Source organism: Henckelia pumila, unplaced genomic scaffold, assembly GCF_033568475.1.
Source record: "Henckelia pumila isolate YLH828 unplaced genomic scaffold, ASM3356847v2 CTG_461:::fragment_3, whole genome shotgun sequence".
NCBI classification, from domain to species: Eukaryota; Viridiplantae; Streptophyta; class Magnoliopsida; order Lamiales; family Gesneriaceae; genus Henckelia; species Henckelia pumila.
Window position 1 is genome coordinate 9,795,757 of NW_027331831.1, and position 18,603 is coordinate 9,814,359.

Below are 18,603 nucleotides of genomic sequence, written 5' to 3' on the forward strand. Positions count from 1 at the left end.
CCCTTTATCAATCTCAATTATATTACTACAACTATGGTTCCAAAAAAAAAATATTTTTCGCTACAACTTAGTGAAATAAATTATACCGTTTTAAATTTTTTGGTTCGACTTGTAAATTTTTTTAATAATATTCATAAAAACTGATAAATGATTATAATAAATCACAAAAAATTTAATTGAGATTATTTTTACAACTTTATATCTTCGGAGTGTGAGAAATACTAATTCTCCCTAAATAATATTTTTTTATTAATAATAATTTAATAAAATAATCAGAATTTAATATGAATTAGTGTATAATTATATTTTATATAACATTTATATTTCGTTGTATTTAATATCTATAATAAATTTATATAATATATGTTTGTTTTCTTTATTTTTTTGGAATATAAATATTTACAATATATGCATATACATATACATATACATATAGAGACATATATATACATATATATATATAGTTTTTTTATGTTTCCCATCTATACTGTGCCCAACTAATGTGTCAACGATGATGTGGCACTCAACTATTGGATGTGCAATTCAACACATCCAACTAATGTGCCCACCAAGAAAATAGGTTAGTCTATGCTACACTGGGAGTGTTTCTCCCCCTATTTCAATATCATTAGATCACGTGGGACTCATATATTTTTATAAAAATTGACATATGTCTTGATGATCCAATGGTTGATATTTGATCACATCATGGGGGAGAAGTACTCCAGATGTAGCATAGAATAATCCCAAGAGAACAACTCAGTGCTCTCTTGATATGCTCAATTTTATTTTATTTTTTTCAAAAAAAAAAACTCATACAAATCAAATTGCAAAAAAAAAATAAAAATATTCAAATACTTGGAAAAAAATTTATATTATATACACACAGAACATAATATTTGTTTATAATGTTACACATGCAATGCGTGTGATGCGACTAGTCACTCGTATATAATTAAAGTACAAGAAGAAAAAAAAATTTAATGTGAAAGAAGAAAATTTCTGACAAAAAAAGGAATGAGAAAAATGTGGGAGAACTGAAAATTTTGAAAAAAAAATGCAGAAAAGAAAAATGATGAAAAAACAAATTAAGGATATATTTGAAACTTAACACAATTAAAAGACTAGTTTGATAAAATAAGTACATGTAAGACCAAAATTGATTATGATAGTTTATGAGAGGTATTTTAAAAAAATGTCTCTGAATTTATTTATTTATTATGCGAGCACAAAAGCTCATGCATGAAAACCCTAAAATAAGAGCCGCCACCATTCCAACGCTCGGTTAAAAAAAGAATAAAAAAAATTAGCGGGGCCACCAATCAAACACGCTTTTCCCAATCCCTACCTCTGCCTTTTATTTTACACATTTCCATCATTAGATCTGAAATTAATAACGATGCAATCATTATTTTCATCCATTTTATAATAACAAAATCATTATTACGTTTGCTAAAAATTATAATAATTCATTGTGCACATACGTACCTTCACAAATGTTTTATGATTAATCACTATTAATAATAGAAAATTTATTGATGATTTTATATTTTTTGAGGATTTTTTTTTTGGAATAAACAATCATATGTTCACATTTTTTGAATATACGAAAACTCATATAAGACTATATCACAAATCAATTTTATAAGATGAATTTCTAATCAAACATAATTCATAAAAAATAATAATTTTTTTATTTTAAAAGTATTATTTTTCGTTCATGTATAGATCGCATCGACCCGTCTTACGTATATCGAGCAAGAAAATAATTGAAAAACAAAATTTACAAACAAACTTATAATGAATAGGTTTTTTGTGAGACCGTCTCACGGAGATGGACTAACCCTACCCATATTTATAATATAAAATAATACTTTTGACATACAAAATAATATTTTTCACGGATAACCCAAATAAAAGATTTGTCACACAAAATTAATCGGTGAAACCGTTTCACAAGAGTTTTTGTCTTTATAATTATAATTATGAAAACATTGCATGTTTTCTAAAACTTTTTTTTTTTTTTTTTGAAAGATGTTTTCTAAAACTTAGTTAACAAAGATATGCCAATAAAAACCATAGTCCATGGAAAAATGCTAGTAAATATAAAAACTAAACTATTATTATTATTATATTAAAAACCCGGAAAATGAAATGAAACGAAGTCATTAATCAATGAGGACAAAAAGTATTTAATAGCCTTGTTATAGAATTAAATATTTTAATAGAAATATTTATAAAGGGCGTAATCTTGTGCAATTAAATTGTAGATTACGCAAATGTTAAAAAATAAATAATAAATAAAATAAAATAAAGTGATGAAATGAAGGGATATACATATAGAGAGTTATCAATAGGCAAACGCAATCACACAAGGGGTTGTTTGGTGTGGTCAATCTACATTCTACTTGCAGATGGAGACAGCGTAACCTAACCGCATACATATATACAGACACGTACATTCCAGAAGGGGTTCCATCTGCCACTGATTTCCTGCTGAAGAGGCCGCGCGAGGAAGAGAACCAGCAAACCAAAGGCTCTGCTACGATGGAACTCAACAACGGCGCCGGCGGTGCTGCGGAGGCCTTGCCCGACTGCATATCTGCTGTCATTCCTGGGTGGTTCTCCGAGATTAGTCCAATGTGGCCTGGCAAGTTTCTTTTTTTTTTTTTTTTGTGAAATTCTCTTTACCCGAACTGAAGTTGTTTTTTGTTTTTTTTTTGTGTGTGGATCTGTGTTTGTTTCTTCATTTATATGTTGTTGAGGGATGAGCCTGTCTCTTCGGTTATTTGAATTGCATGTAAATGCTTAATGTTAATTTTATGATTTCACGCGACAGCTTAGTAGTTTGATTGTATATCTATATCAGCTCTGATGGGGGTGGGGTGGATGAAATGAGAGAAGCCATGGGATTCACCCCAGCTGAAAACTTTTTCTGTCACATTGGAACTTTCCCCCTTTTTTTTCCTTCCCTTTTCTCTGTATGTCATGCCTTTGTGTACTGTGATTTACTTCGTCCCTTTTCTATATAAAGTGCACCTGTATCTGTTGGAGGCGATGGACCAAGAAAATTTGGGATGAAACAGAGTTTTTTCATTTTTTTTAAAAAAAAAGGGAGTGCAACTTGCTTATTGATGGAAAGGGATTTTAATATATGAAATTTTGAGTTCTTGGACGGTCTCTGAACGGGAGGTTTTAATATCAGTTGATTAAATCATGCATAGAATGTGGTTCTAAGTATGTATTCGAGCTTTGTACTGTCTGGTTTCAACTTCTAATCAAGAGAAAATGGTAGACTGAGTTCCCCTTCTGTTTCTATTTCTTTTCTACCCTTGTATTGATCAATTCAATCACTTTTTAAATTTTTTTTTTACTGTTTTATGGCTCCTACCTAACTCTTTACCTCTGATCAGCAATAGTTCCTTACAATGGTGACTATATACATTCTCTCAGTTCTATTCATCCTCCCAGATTCTTTGTCCTGAATTTATTACATTCCTTATGAATTCATTTTTGCCACTCATTGAGTGAATGATGATATCTTTTGAATGTCTGGAATGTAGCATTTCCCTTCCAACAATAATGTAAATGAGAAGTAAACTTGTTAGTTGGGGAATACGAAAAGGAATGCCTCTGAGTTCAAACGTGTATATCATTGCTTTGCAAAATATTGGTTTTTCTGTACTTGTTCAGCTTAGAAATTGCGTGCTTTTCCCTAGTTCTGAATCTTCTGATTATCAATTGAGTACTCTGTTGGAATTCATGCAGGAGAAGCACACTCTTTAAAGGTGGAAAAAATATTATTCCAGGGAAAGTCTGACTACCAGAATGTGTTAGTTTTTCAGGTATGTGACGCCCTGTGGAGTAAAAAACACTTAACATTGGGTTGATTTAGAATTAGTTCGATTTATTTCATTATTGTCAGTTGATGCATGAATCCTTGTTTTTTTTTTCAGTCAGCTACTTATGGAAAAGTTCTTGTATTGGATGGTGTAATTCAACTCACTGAGAGGGATGAATGTGCTTATCAAGAAATGATTGCCCATCTTCCACTTTGCTCAATACCAAATCCAAAAAAGGTATTTGCTTTCTAGGAACTTTTAACATTTAATATAGTATGAAAGGTTTCCAGAAAGAGCTAATCCTAACAATTGCCAACCCAACAGAAAATAAAAAATAGGACATTTAAGAGTGAGGATAATGGTGATTATGTGATCCCCTGTTGAAATATCTAAGATTCTAAGTGGTTATCATTATCAATCTTTGAGGTTTAGGTAAGGATCAGTACATTTGAGATTAGAACTTCACATTTGTGCTAAACTCGACATAAAACAATAATTTTGTAGAAAATTGTCGTATTTGTCTCCAAGTGTTGGTTGGTAGCCAAGAAATTACAACAGTACAATAGCATATTACGCGATAACTGCTTTATATTTATCCAATCTTCCATGGCAATTCAAATTGCTTGACTTCAGTTTATATTTCTAATGGGATAATTCCTAAAAGGGAAAAATCATTCTGTACTTCACTGTCATCAATTCATGGTCTGTACTGCTCTGTTTTAGGTTCTGGTAATTGGAGGAGGAGATGGTGGTGTCTTGCGGGAAGTGTCTCGTCATTCCTCTGTTGAGAAGATTGACATCTGTGAGATTGATAAGATGGTAGTTGATGTAAGTTATTAATTTATTTTGACTTGCATTTGTTTATATTTTCATCCTTCAATGTTTGGGTTTCTAGTTTTCTCTAATATTGGATGAGTATGCGGATAAGCGTCTTTTATCTGCAAATTCTGCTTATGATCCACATTTTACTCCATGTCCTTGCCTGATTTCTTGTTGACAAATTTCAGAAGTTAGAACATAGTTATTTGGCTAATTTAAGATAATCAACCGATATATCCCAGGTATCTAAACAATTTTTCCCCAGTGTGGCTGTTGGCTTTGATGATCCCCGTGTGAACCTGCGCATTGGAGATGGTATAGTCAGCTATGACTTCTATTCACTTCTCCTTACCCTACATTTATTTTTTTTGCATCCGCTCTTCGATGCATTGAACTATGACATTAGTGGATTTGCTCAATCTTTGCAGGAGTTGCATTTCTCAAGGCTGTGCCAGAAGGAACTTATGATGCTGTCATAGTGGATTCTTCAGACCCAATAGGTATGTATATCTTTGGGAAAAATGTTCCAAGTACTTAAAAAGGTTGCATTCGTTTAATTAACTTTTCTCTTCACACTCAGGCCCTGCAAAAGAGTTGTTTGAAAAGCCTTTCTTTGAGTCAGTGGCAAAGGCTCTTCGCCCAGGAGGAGTCATATGTACTCAAGCTGAAAGCATATGGCTTCACATGCACATCATTGAAGATATTGTTTCCAATTGTCGCCAAATTTTCAAGGGCTCTGTCAATTACGCTTGGACCACGGTTCCAACGTACCCAAGGCATACTCTCTCTCTCTCTCTCTCTCTCATATTTGAATTCACATAAAATCGTGATTCCTGTCTTCCTTTCTTTTACGAGCTTACTGATGTATCTCTACTCTTTCAAGAACCATAAGAACCAAAATTCTTAGTATCATTACAAGTAACTATTGTTTTGGTAAGCATCTGTTTGCTTGTGCATCAGACTAACCACTGCATATTTCCGGTCAATTTATTTTCAGTGGTGTTATGGGATTCATGCTTTGTGCAACTGAAGGTCCCTCAGTTGATTTCAAGAAACCAGTCAATCCAATTGATGCAGATATTAGCCATGTCAAAACACATGGACCCTTAAAATTCTACAACTCCGAGGTACTAGTTTTGCACATATTGCTTTCCCTTTCAACTTGATATTGTCTCCATTTTTTCACCAGTGAATAAGCTTTTGCTCTTTCTCCTACTCAGATCCATTCTGCAGCTTTCTGTTTACCCTCGTTCGCCCGGAAGGTGATCGATGCAAAAGAGAATTGAGTTTTGTGGAGCAAAATAGAGGCGTAGCCGCGTAGGCATTATCCTGTTGCTTAGTTCTTGATAAAGAAAACCATATATCTGGTCCTTGAAGCAGTCATTTTGTTTAAAGGAAAATGGCAATGATTTGGGGCAGTTTTGTGATCTTGTATCAATCCTATTTGAAAACTTATGTGGCATTTGAACAATATGTAGACGCGAAGATGCTTGACTGAGTTTTTGAACTTCTCAATTCATTTTCTATGGTTTGGTTGATTGTGGCTGTCGGCAACTATTTCTATCTTCATAATAATAATAAAAAAAAATCCATTAGAATTTTAAACGTGATGCCAAATTGTCACATGAATGATGAAGCATTTGGCTTCAATGCAAATGAATCAACCATAAAGTTCATCACGTGTATGGGGTTGATTCGATCCTAACCCCAAGGGTCATCTAATGTCATACAATAAAATACATCTGATTTTTCATGTTGTATAATGTGAAACACAAAATTTTTTCATGTCAATTTCGTGAAACGGATTTTTTATTCGATTAGACCCGAGAAAAAAATATTATTTTTTATATTAAAAATATTAATTTCCATCGCAGATATAAATTGAATCGACTCGTCTTATTGACATAGATTCGTGAGATTATCTCGTAAAAAGACATACTCAACTCACCGTGAAATTCATGCATGACTAATAGTATGCTGTCAATGTCCTAAGCTAACATCGAATAAGATCATTTGTATGGATGATTCACCAAGTTAATCAATAAATTGTTTCCTATTGCCCATTTTACTGATAGAAACGGTATATGCAATGCAAGATTCATAAACCCAAAAAAAATTGAGTTTTGTGAAGCGGGCGTTGGGGCAGAGGCGTCCACTGTCAGAACCAGCTCCAACACATTGTTAATTATTATTTTTAAAAAATATAGCTAGTGGACAAGGTGTGCAGTGGGAGATAGTATTCCTCGTATTTAGGGATGTCAATGGGTCCGGGTTATACACGGATCCGCAATGGACCCGTCCCATGCAGAGAGGGTTTGGGTCCACTAAATGGGTCTTGGGACAGGTCTTGGGTCTATTTTTTTAGATCCGAGAGGGTATGGAGCAGGTAATAGGTTTTATAAGACCCACCCCAGACCCGTCCCATATAATACATACATATAAAAAATTATATGTTTTTATTGCTCAAATATTCTTTCTAGCCGTAATCATCTCTTTCACTTTCATATTTTAATTTAATTCCTAAAAAATATTTTTAAATTTCATGTTTTTAATTAAACACAGACTACAGCTGGTCACTGTCTACCTACCCTTCGACATTTGTCTATCCTCCGGTGATTTCCTAACCTCCGACCATCACCTACATCCATTGTTATGATACAAATTTCATATTCAATTTTAATCGATAAATAATTTAATGTTTTATTTTGCATATAATACCCGAAATATCAATTTTAAGGTTTTATTTTTTCTTTCGACTACCTCATACAGTCAAATTTGTTTTTAATTTTAATAAATTTGTGGGTCTCATGGGTCTAACGGGTTCAACCCGCCCCATTTCAAATATGAGATGGGGCGGGTCCAAAGTATATTTAAATGGGGTGGGGCAGGTAATGGGTCCATGTTTTGTTAATGGGGCGGGTCTCGGGTTCGGCAAAACCCAACCCAACCCATCCGATTGACATCCCTACTCGTATTTATGGTCTTGACGAAGTAATGACATGTTCTGACCAATTGAACTACAATTCCAAGAAAATAAGGGATTTAACATAATATTTTCATTTTTTTAGTTGTGTATGCGATATTTATGAAGGAAAAGGTGGGTTATACCATTTTAGGCATTGTTTGGTTCATGGATTAGATGATGATTGATTAATAATATAAAAATTTTAAATTAATATATTTGGATTAGACAATGGTGCATGACACTAATCCTTGAAAGAACTTGAGCCAAACATTGGACAAAATAATGATTATTAATGAATCAATGTGTTATTTTTCATATCAAATTGTGCCCACATGTGTATATATTTTATTTTTAAAAATAAACGAAAAGATCACTTGTCGGTTGTGTATAGTATATGTTTTTTAAATTTATGTTGGTCTGTGTCATTTATACACGTTTATGTTTTTTAAATTTATATTGGACTTTTCCGGTTATGTACAGTCTATGCAGATAATTATTTTGTTTTTTTTATTATTAATTATGAATATTTTTAATTACGTTGTTTTTTATTTAATTATTTAATTGTATTGCTTTAATTGTTAATTTTAAATACGATAATAATTGTATATTAATTAAGCAAAAATATTAAATATAATAAATTTTATACATATGTGAAATATTTTATTTTATACAAATAATAATTATAGATTAATTATTAAATTAAAATATAATATTAACTAATTAAAAAATATTAATAAAAATAATTTATACGATCAGTGATTTTTTAAGATAATTATAGTTATCATATTATACAAATTAAAATTTTAAATATATATAATAAATAAAAAAGTGGAGATGATTAGTGAGAGTCATAAAAAGTTATTTTTGAGTTTAAGATTGATGTGGTAACCACATAACATTGTAAGTTTTCGCGAAATTGAGTTTAAAATTTCAGAGTTGCGGTCATTCTTATGATAATAAACCATACACAAGTTGTATTGCACGAAATATTACATGATAAAAGAGTAAAAATTATTTTAGTACATGAACTATTGATAAAATGTCAAATTGGTACATGAACTATTGAAAATGGTTTAATTAGTATATAATCAAACTCAAAAGTCAATTTTGCTCTTTATTTAAATAGCTTTTAAATTAAATATTATTATTAAATTGATTAATTGAACTACATACATATTTTTGTCTTTTAAATTATTATATTAATTACAATTATAAATATAAATTTATATTTACTAATTACTATACTATAAAAAAAATATTATATATCATTATACGAAAAAATATTCAACGTAAAATTTATAGTTTATAAATGAAAGACACACACATATATATAATTTTTAATTTGATTAATATAAAGAATAATACTATAACATAGATAAACAAAAAAATATATATCTTTTATTATATATTTTTAATATATATTATTTTTGAATATATAATTTATCAATTTATATATATATATATATGTGTGTGTGTGTGTGTGTGTGTATTTGTGTATATGCATATTTGTATTAATTAATATTTACAATGTTTCGTACATTCATACGATCTTTTTTCTATAATATAAAATTTAAATAAATATAAATTTATCTTTATAATTGTATTAATAAAATAATTTTTAAAAATAAATTGTGTATCTATTTTAATTTAACAAAAATATTAGACTTTAAAATAATGTAGGTGAAGGGTAAAATTGACTTTATAAGTTGATTATGTACCAATTAAACCATTTTCAATAGTTTGTATATCAATTTAACATTTTACCAATAATTCGTGCATCAAAATAAATTTTACTTCATGATAAAATATGATGAATAATAAGACTCATCCGACATGATATATTTTGATGGAAGATAATGTTCCAAAGGCAGGCCTACATGGGAATTTTCTTTCTTTCATTTTTTTTGATACAATTGATGTGATCAGAGATTTTCCTATCTAATCTAACTATTATCCACATTTGTAGGATTTGAACTCAACTCCAATACCATATGAGTTTTGAGACCTCATTCTTGTCACTAGACGAAGATAAAATGAACTAGAGGAATCTTAGAACTTTAAATATTAACAACACTATTTAAAATAAACATGAGATTACACGTGATTATTTAGTCATCTTTTCGTCTTGTGAAATCGTATCATAAAAAACTCACGCAAAATATTTTTTATTCGGGGTTTAAAAAAAAAAAAAGAGTGAAAATGAAAGAACTTTTTGCATACCCCACAAGCTTTCCATTTTCTGTCATTTTAAAAATTCTAAATGAATTTAGTTAAATTTATCCGTTCGATTTGAATATGACTTGAAAAGGATGGCATTAATACAAATTTGTATTGTTCGTCTACAAAAAGAAATACCAATTTTCAAACAAAACATTTGTGCCCGGTACATATTTCACTTACAGCCTAACAGCTCAAGGACATTTCACATTCAAAATTATACCGATACCGACCAAATTCCGAATTATGACATTCTAATTTCCAATGTAAGGAAATTTAATTTTCTGGGACAATTATATATCCAAACAACAAATAAAGAAAGAAAACATGCAATTGCTGTCTGTAGTTATTTTCACACTCACATGTATTTTCAAAAACAAATAATTTTTTGCTTCTAAACAGTATATTTATACTTGATGATTGGGCGAGTATACAGAATATAACGAATGGATTTATTTAACTAAATAACCTTCGTTTGACCATGATTTGAAAATATAACCTTCTCAATTTTTTTTTTTATTTTGTTTTTGCATTTCCTTTGTATTTGAAGATCATTTTGCAAAAATTTTTTTGAAACAAAGTCATAAATCAAAAAATTTGATTGACCAAGCTCATTTTTCAAACTCTGTCTATACATAATACTGGTCCCATCGTTTCTTGGACACTCAGTCCTATGATTTTATGACATCATTTGGTTAGAGATTCATCAGCCAATGATATTCTATTTCCACCTCAACGAAGGGAGATGAACATCCCACGTGATACCTGCCAGAAAAAGGACAGTGTATTTTACAGAACGTGACCAATGGGATAATAATGTAGTTTCCATGTTTCAAAAAAAGGTTTTTTGATTAATTTCCTAGGTGGGTTTTCTCTGTTTTCTTTTCTTTCTTTTTTTTTTTTTGAGGTTGTTGGTGGGTTTTCTGGGATTGAAAGAAATGGAGGTGGAAGGGATTGAAGAGAGCAGCAGTGTGAAGTTTTCGGGAAGCAGCGCTAGCGGCGGCGGCCGTGTGGAGTCTTTCAGGTGGGTGGATGGGAGTGAAGTAGACTCGGAGTCGCCGCCGTGGTCTTTGATTGGTGACGGAGAAGATAGAGAAGGATATGGATCTGTCAGGAGAAGGCTGGTCAAGAAGCCCAAAAGGGTTAATTCTTTTGATGTTGAATCACTGCAGATATCTGGTGTTCATGGCCACCACAGTAAGGTCAAAATCTCATCTTTTTTTACTATTTTCATCTATATTAGTTACTGTGATTCAGTTTATTTAAAGTGTGACACTGTTTCTAAAACATTAAAGCTATATAGTTTTTTTTTTTACTTGTTACTCGAGTGGAATGTATACTATCTTTGTTTGGGGAATGATTGTTCTGCCCATCTAACCCAACCCAATAGTTATTTCTGGCATAATTATAGAGATTTATGGATTATGTGAAAAGATTTGGGGGTCTGATAAAAATTCTCAGTCATCAAGCATCCATTTGCTAAAAATATAAAGATTATGATTCAGCAACTTCCATGAGTTCGAGTTTTTGAATTGATGTCAATCATTTGTTCAAAAAAATCTTAACTTTTTAAGTCCTGAACAAACAAGATACGATCACACGAATCTCGTTTTAGAGAGAAAACAAATAAGTCCTGTTTTTCGTTCTTATTTTTCCGCATTATACAGAGCTGGATTGAAACATGATATGATGTATATATATATTATTCTAACAAAATATGGTTTCTGTGTGTGTATGAGTATATTTTTTCTAGTCCTTATCTTATTTTGACTGGTTAACATAATAGGATGTTTCGATATGGCAAACTCTTGCATTGGCATTTCAAACTCTTGGCGTCGTGTATGGTGACATGGGTACGAGTCCTCTATACGTCTTTGCTGATGTATTCAGCAAAGTGAGTATAACTTCAGATGTTGATGTCTTGGGGACTTTGTCGTTAGTAATGTACACAATCGCTCTAATCCCTTTACTAAAATACGTTTTCGTGGTGCTGAAAGCGAATGATAATGGGGAAGGTATGATCTGTTTGCTTAAAATTTATATCATAGTTTATGTAATAACCCTTCCTCATTGTTCCATGTACAGGAGGAACATTTTCTTTGTATTCATTGATTTGTAGGTATGCAAATGTTAATCTTTTGCCAAATCGTCAATTGGCCGATGAATATATTTCGAGCTTCAAGCTCAAACTGCCCACTCCAGAACTAGAGAGGGCATTAAGTATAAAGGATATGTTGGAACGTAAGGCTTATCTGAAGAAACTTCTTTTAATTCTTGTTCTTTTGGGTACATCTATGATTATTGGGGATGGTATTTTGACTCCTGCTATATCAGGTACATGGAAATCCAATTTTCTTATAGCTTTTTATCAAATACTCAAATTTTGGTTTCATCTCTAAGATATTTTTGTTTTCATATTATTACATCGTAATGAAGCTTCTTGTTTTCAGTCATGTCGGCTGTGAGCGGTCTGCAGAATCGGATACCCGGATTTGGCACAAGTAAGAAAACCTCAACTAATCACTCTCATTTCTATTATTCCACAGATCAATGCAACTCTGTTGTGGTTGAATCATTGGTGACATGACGCGGGCTTTTTTAAATATTTTTAATTTTGATTCAATGTTCAAATAATCATTAGCTATAATAGATTGCTGGTGCTTCCACTTAGTAACATCACCGAGTTGTCAAAGAGTCTCTATACTGATTTTTTACCTTTCATTTTCAGATGCTCTTGTTGTTACATCAATAGTTATCCTGGTCGGATTATTTGCCATACAGAGGTTTGGAACTGCTAAAGTGGGATTCGCATTTGCTCCTGCACTTGCATTATGGTTCTTTAGTCTAGGATCTATCGGAATATACAATATGTTCAAGTATGATATAACAGTTGTGAAGGCAATAAATCCAGCCTACATTTACCTTTTCTTCAAAAAGAATGGCATTCACGCATGGTCAGCACTTGGTGGCTGCGTTTTATGCATCACAGGCAAGGTTTTTCGCTCTATTGGTCTCTTATCGATTGTACATCAAATGAAATGAGAAATGTAGTATGAGTATTTGTTGGATACAAGTTTCTGCGCGAAATTATACTCTTTTATAGTCATTGAAACGTTGTAAACACTACATTTTCAGGTGCAGAAGCAATGTTTGCTGATCTAGGCCATTTCTCTGTGCCGTCTATACAGGTATTTTTCAGTTATTCTTGCGTTACAAAAACATTGAAGTTTAACTGGCCAAGTTAAATCAAAATAACCGCGGCAGATTGCTTTTACTGGCGTCGTTTTCCCATGCCTCCTTTTAGCGTACATGGGCCAAGCTGCATATCTTATTAAGCACCCTCATTCAGCTGGCAGAATATTTTATGCTTCTGTTCCTGGTAATTTTTCTTGCAAGGACTTTTCTCTTTCATTGTATGATTGTTGTATTTGACATCTCGTTCTATAACGATACAGAGAGTCTGTTCTGGCCAGTATTTGTGATAGCCACGATCGCAGCTGTAATTGCTAGTCAAGCCATGATATCAGCTTCATTCTCGTGTGTGAAGCAATCCATGGCTCTTGGATGCTTCCCTCGTCTCAAGATCGTTCACACTTCAAGAAAATTAATGGGGCAAATTTATATACCTGTCATCAATTATTTTTTGATGGTTATGTGCATTATTGTGGTTGCAGTCTTCCGGAGCACTACAGAAATCGCCAACGCTTACGGTTGGTTCATTTTATTTTACTTTATTTTACATCTTTTCGTTTATTAAGTGATGAAACATAAGGTGATAGAGAGGAGGTCAAATTTGCAGGCATCGCTGAAGTTGGTGTGATGATAGTCAGCACGACCCTAGTGACGCTCGTTATGCTTCTAATATGGCAAACCAACTTGTTTTTAGCTCTTTGTTTCCCGCTTCTATTTGGAACAATCGAGTTAATATATCTCTCTGCGGTTCTAACCAAGATAACAGAAGGAGGGTGGCTTCCATTAGTCTTTGCTTCTTTCTTCCTCTGTCTGATGTATATGTGGAACTACGGAAGCGTATTGAAGTATCAAAGTGAGGTTCGTGGCAAGATATCGATGGATTTTATGCACGAGCTCGGGTCCTCTCTTGGTACAGTAAGAGTCCCTGGTATTGGATTACTATACAACGAGCTAGTACAAGGTGTCCCCTCGGTTTTTGGGCAGTTTTTGCTCGATCTTCCAGCCATTCACTCGATTATAGTCTTTGTTTGCATCAAGAATGTCCCTGTACCCGTCGTCCCTCAAGAAGAAAGGTTTCTCTTTCGAAGGATTTGCCCCAAAGACTACCATATGTTTCGTTGTATCGCAAGATACGGATACAAAGACATAAGGAAAGAAGATCACCGCGCATTTGAGCAACTTCTGGTGCAAAGTCTTGAAATATTTCTGAGGAAAGAAGCTCAGGATCTTGCTTTGGAGAGCAACATCAACGAGGAAGATTTGGACAGCGTTTCCATAGCAGGAAAGGACGACGATGTCCAAGATTTAGATGGGATTGGAGAGCTAAAAGTCCCTCTAATGCATGAGCATAGATTGAAAGAAGCAGAGTCCTCGACATCAAGGTTACCGGTACCACAACTACCAGCCAGCGTGATGTCAGGAGATGAAGATCCTGGCCTCGAATACGAGCTTTCAGCTCTCAGAGAAGCTACTGATTCTGGATTCACATATTTGCTTGGACATGGAGATGTACGAGCCAAGAAAAACTCATTGTTTCTGAAGAAATTAGTCATAAATTACTTCTACGCGTTCTTGAGGAGGAACTGCAGAGGAGGTGCTGCTACAATGAGAGTGCCTCACATGAATATAATCCAAGTTGGAATGACATATATGGTTTGATCTATGAAATTGGACTTTATGTTATGTGCGTGTAAATATAGCGTATTTTTATGCTTCATATCTAATCAAATTTAGCAAAATAGTCTTTCCTCCCTACTGATAAAATTTTTGTCTCCGATATGTGATAAATTGTAATTTTTTATTTTCATTTTTTGTAGTTCAAAGATAATAAATTTTGTTACAATTATATCTCAAAATCAAGATATCATCCCAAATTTAAGGCATCAAGATAAATTACAGGTTACGGTGGAAATTCTCTCAACTTAGATTCTAATTTCTATGTTAAAAATTGTGAGAAAGAGTAACTTGGGCCTAGCCCAGTTGTATTCTTCTACAAAAGGAATTGTTTGTATTTGACAAAGCAAGAAAAAAAAAAGATCCATATATCATAGAATTTGTACCCTTTTATTCGGAATGGTTGAAAACTGGACGATGCACAAGTAATACATTCGAAATATTAGTTTATTTTTATTTTTAAAAAAAAAGAATTTATTTTTGGGTATTTATAAGGGTTATTTCTTATAATCTAACATAATTAATTAAAGAAAATTTATTTGAACGCGTAATTTTGTTGCGTAGAATTGTAAATAATATCATTCAAATATTTTAAAAGGGGTTGCAACTATTCAATTGCCCTTCCAACAATTGTAATTCTTGCTCCGTAATAATTTTCATCCCAATAATATATCAACTTGCGCGTTGTGAAATTGGAACACTTTATCTTAGTAGTTCTAGTATCGATTGTTGGATCAAATGGTTGTTAGTTCATTAAAAGCCCGTACAAATTGATATTATAAGTCCAAAATCATTTGATGTAATGAACATACAACTTAATCCAATTTATATATAATAGTGCAAAAATGGGAACCAACTATATAAAATATTGAAAGAATTAGAGCTCAATGGATAGAGGTCACGTAGCGCTCAAAAATTAGGTCATGAAGTAAAAGTAAGCTAGTTTTTTAATGGCTTTTTTTGCAAGAATAATTGAATTGGCCATAGGTGGGGGGAAAAGTAGGTGCTGCTCTGAACAAAGGAAGCAATGGAAGAGACTGTACAGTGAATAAAATAATTGAGGTTAGGTCAAAAATTATTTCGCAACTTTTGAGGCTCGAAGTTTTGTATTTCATTATTAAAATAAAAATAATAAAAAATAAAGTTTACACATTTTTTTTCTCAATTTTATAATTGGTTTCATTGTCTACGGTGTCGAAATGGTGGTTTGTATCTGTTCAGGGTTGACATGTCTCAACTCATCAAATTACACATAAATCTAGACTCATCAGATTATTTAAAATAAGTAAGTTGATTTTTTTTTTCCAAGGTTAACCGAAAAGATGGGTGAGCTCATCCTAGCTAATAGAACAATACGACTTATAATAATTTAGTTTAAATGATGATCACATGCTCAACTTTCAAGTGCATTCATACAATGGTTTGCTACAAGCAACCATCGACCTCATGTTGAGTCACAAATTGAACATTGTTCTTGTGACAATTTGCCTACTCTTATTCTTATTGTTTGGGGAAAAAAAAAAGGCTAAATTAGATAGATTTGATAAAACTTCGTCGATCGAATGACTAATCAAAATTTGAAAATAATAACTATCATTATTGGGAGAATGATTTAAACATAGTTCTTGTATTTATGTAAATCATTTAAAAGATTCAACGTATAACACGTACTTTGATATTTATTGATTCAATTGAGGTAAAACGACGGCGGCGCAACTCTGTAACTAATATCAAAGTCAACGTACCTATTCGATCAATCACGGGTTATAAGTTCGTGCAATTATTAAGACCGGCATTGTTATATCAAGAATGCATCATGTACATTCAAGAGTCTAATCTACATTTAATATCGAAGCCTCACATTTGGATGATTCTATCTTCTTGCTTCAATTCCCACCAACTCGTTTGCTCAATTGGCCCACTTTGTTGATTAAAAATCATAATGTACGGTATGGGTATTGTGTCCAAAGGTATCGGACTCCCATTTTGTGACCCTCTTGGGAACTAATCACATTACAACTTGATGTTTTACCTAATTAAAACCATTAATTATTCCTCGTGTACCCGTTTGCATCTTTTAGAAACTTCGATTTTTCCGATCTTCACATGTTATATCTTCATGTATCGTTTAGCTCATGAGATGAGAACTTAATATATCATCATTCTCAACATGCGGTATACTGTAATAATTGAATGGCTGACCACAAAAAATATACACAAATATCCTTATGAGTTATGAGAAGCAATAGTGGAGTCAGGATTTTTAGTTTACCCACACTAAAATTTTAAGATCTAAAATTCTTTAATATTTTGAATTGAGCTACCCAAACTATTACTAAATTAATCCAAAATTATTCAAAATTTATATATACAAAATTTTAAAAAATTTCGGGCAACCCGGGTGACCATCAACATGGCTCCGCCACTGATGAGAAGGTCTAACAATTTAATTTTGTGAACATGTTTATTAGTCGATCCGAATAATGAAAAGTATTATTTTTTTTTATGGTAAAAATATCATTTTTCATTATAATTTGGGCCAGGTTGACCCATGTTTCACATGACACTTGCAGTATATTTCAACCTAGCATATGAGTAATACTCCAATGATAGATCTAATGTCCCATGATTTGTCACGTCAATAATATATAATTAATTACGTCTATGTGTAAAAATACGAACCGTTGAATGCATGATTTGGGTATTACTCATATGCTAGGATCTCATCTACCTGAAACTTGCTTATTGCTAGAAATATTATTTTCAAATAAAATCAGTGGATTTACGAAATTTAAATTAAATAATTTTTTTTAAATAATAATGTACGTTTCCCTCTAGACAAATAATTATCAATTATTAAATTATGATTTAGCCTATTATATTCAACTTTTTTACATATATATTTAACAATTTTACATAGAAAACTCGATCATTGTCCAATAATTAACACAGATTCATCAATCATCCCATTCCTATTGATCATTGACTCCTATTTTGAGTAGCATTTCCAAATAAACCATTGCATTAAAAGTAGGCTTTCCAAAAGTCTATAGATGCATTTATGAAATGTCGCTACATTGTACGGCTCATATCAAATGCATTGCATCACAATAATTTTTTTTTTAAAAAAATTAAATATCATTTAATTTGATATTTGAGATGTTTAAAATTTGCATGAATTGTAAATATTTGAAAATTGACAAAATGATATTTTGAAAGGCTTTTGAAATCCATGCCTAAGTTGCAAACGTCGAGATGAAGATAGACAACTAAATTAAAACAGACCAAACTTTGAATTCTCGAAATTGAAACACACCACAGTTTTTATTGAAAATTATTGAATGAATAAGTGAGATTGAAAACCTTGTACCAAAAAAAGTTTGTAAGAAATGAGAAATGAGCTTGAAAGCTTGTCTCAAAAGTTTGAATTGCTTGTTTCAAAAATTTAAATTGTGGTAAATAATTTGGAGGGAAACAATATCCCACATTGGAAGATTTCCAATGTATTGTTCACATTATATAGTCCAACTTTGGATTATGAGATTGGGCCTTTAGGGCACCGATGTTTTGTAAAGGGGCAAGACGCTAATTGATGCAATTAACACACGCGCGCGGCCGGCCGACGAGGCGAGGTCTTCTAATCCGATTATCTTTTTTGGATAAAATTTGGTTCAAGAATAATATTTTATTATTTTTGTGAGTGCGATCGATCGGTTAAAAACAACCGACCGAGCGCGGCCCTCCTCTGCCGAGACAGAATGTTTCATAAAAGTTGGGTGCTCGGTCCGGTAAATTTAACCAACCGAGCGCACCATATTTTGAGCGAGACAGTAGGTATGTCAGAAGAGGGGCGCTCGATCGATCAAAAATAACCGACCGAGCGCGCCTTCTACA

General features: G+C 32.3%; 2 protein-coding genes across 2 annotated transcripts; both read left to right on the plus strand.

The window, feature by feature from the left end:
- Positions 1–2,386: 2,386 nt before the first annotated feature.
- On the plus strand, positions 2,387–6,199 carry LOC140871440 (spermidine synthase 1). Its single transcript, XM_073273947.1, has 9 exons — positions 2,387–2,650; positions 3,769–3,845; positions 3,957–4,079; positions 4,566–4,670; positions 4,904–4,976; positions 5,090–5,161; positions 5,242–5,437; positions 5,659–5,788; positions 5,882–6,199. The coding sequence occupies exons 1-9, from the start codon at positions 2,548–2,550 to the stop codon at positions 5,945–5,947; spliced, it is 945 nt and encodes a 314-aa protein (XP_073130048.1). The 5' UTR covers positions 2,387–2,547; the 3' UTR covers positions 5,948–6,199.
- A 4,309-nt stretch (positions 6,200–10,508) lies between these two features.
- LOC140871536 (putative potassium transporter 12) lies at positions 10,509–14,812 on the plus strand. Its single transcript, XM_073274078.1, has 9 exons — positions 10,509–11,045; positions 11,630–11,858; positions 11,929–12,177; positions 12,294–12,344; positions 12,572–12,832; positions 12,979–13,031; positions 13,108–13,222; positions 13,299–13,553; positions 13,643–14,812. The coding sequence occupies exons 1-9, from the start codon at positions 10,782–10,784 to the stop codon at positions 14,692–14,694; spliced, it is 2,529 nt and encodes an 842-aa protein (XP_073130179.1). The 5' UTR covers positions 10,509–10,781; the 3' UTR covers positions 14,695–14,812.
- The last annotated feature ends 3,791 nt before the right edge of the window (positions 14,813–18,603 follow it).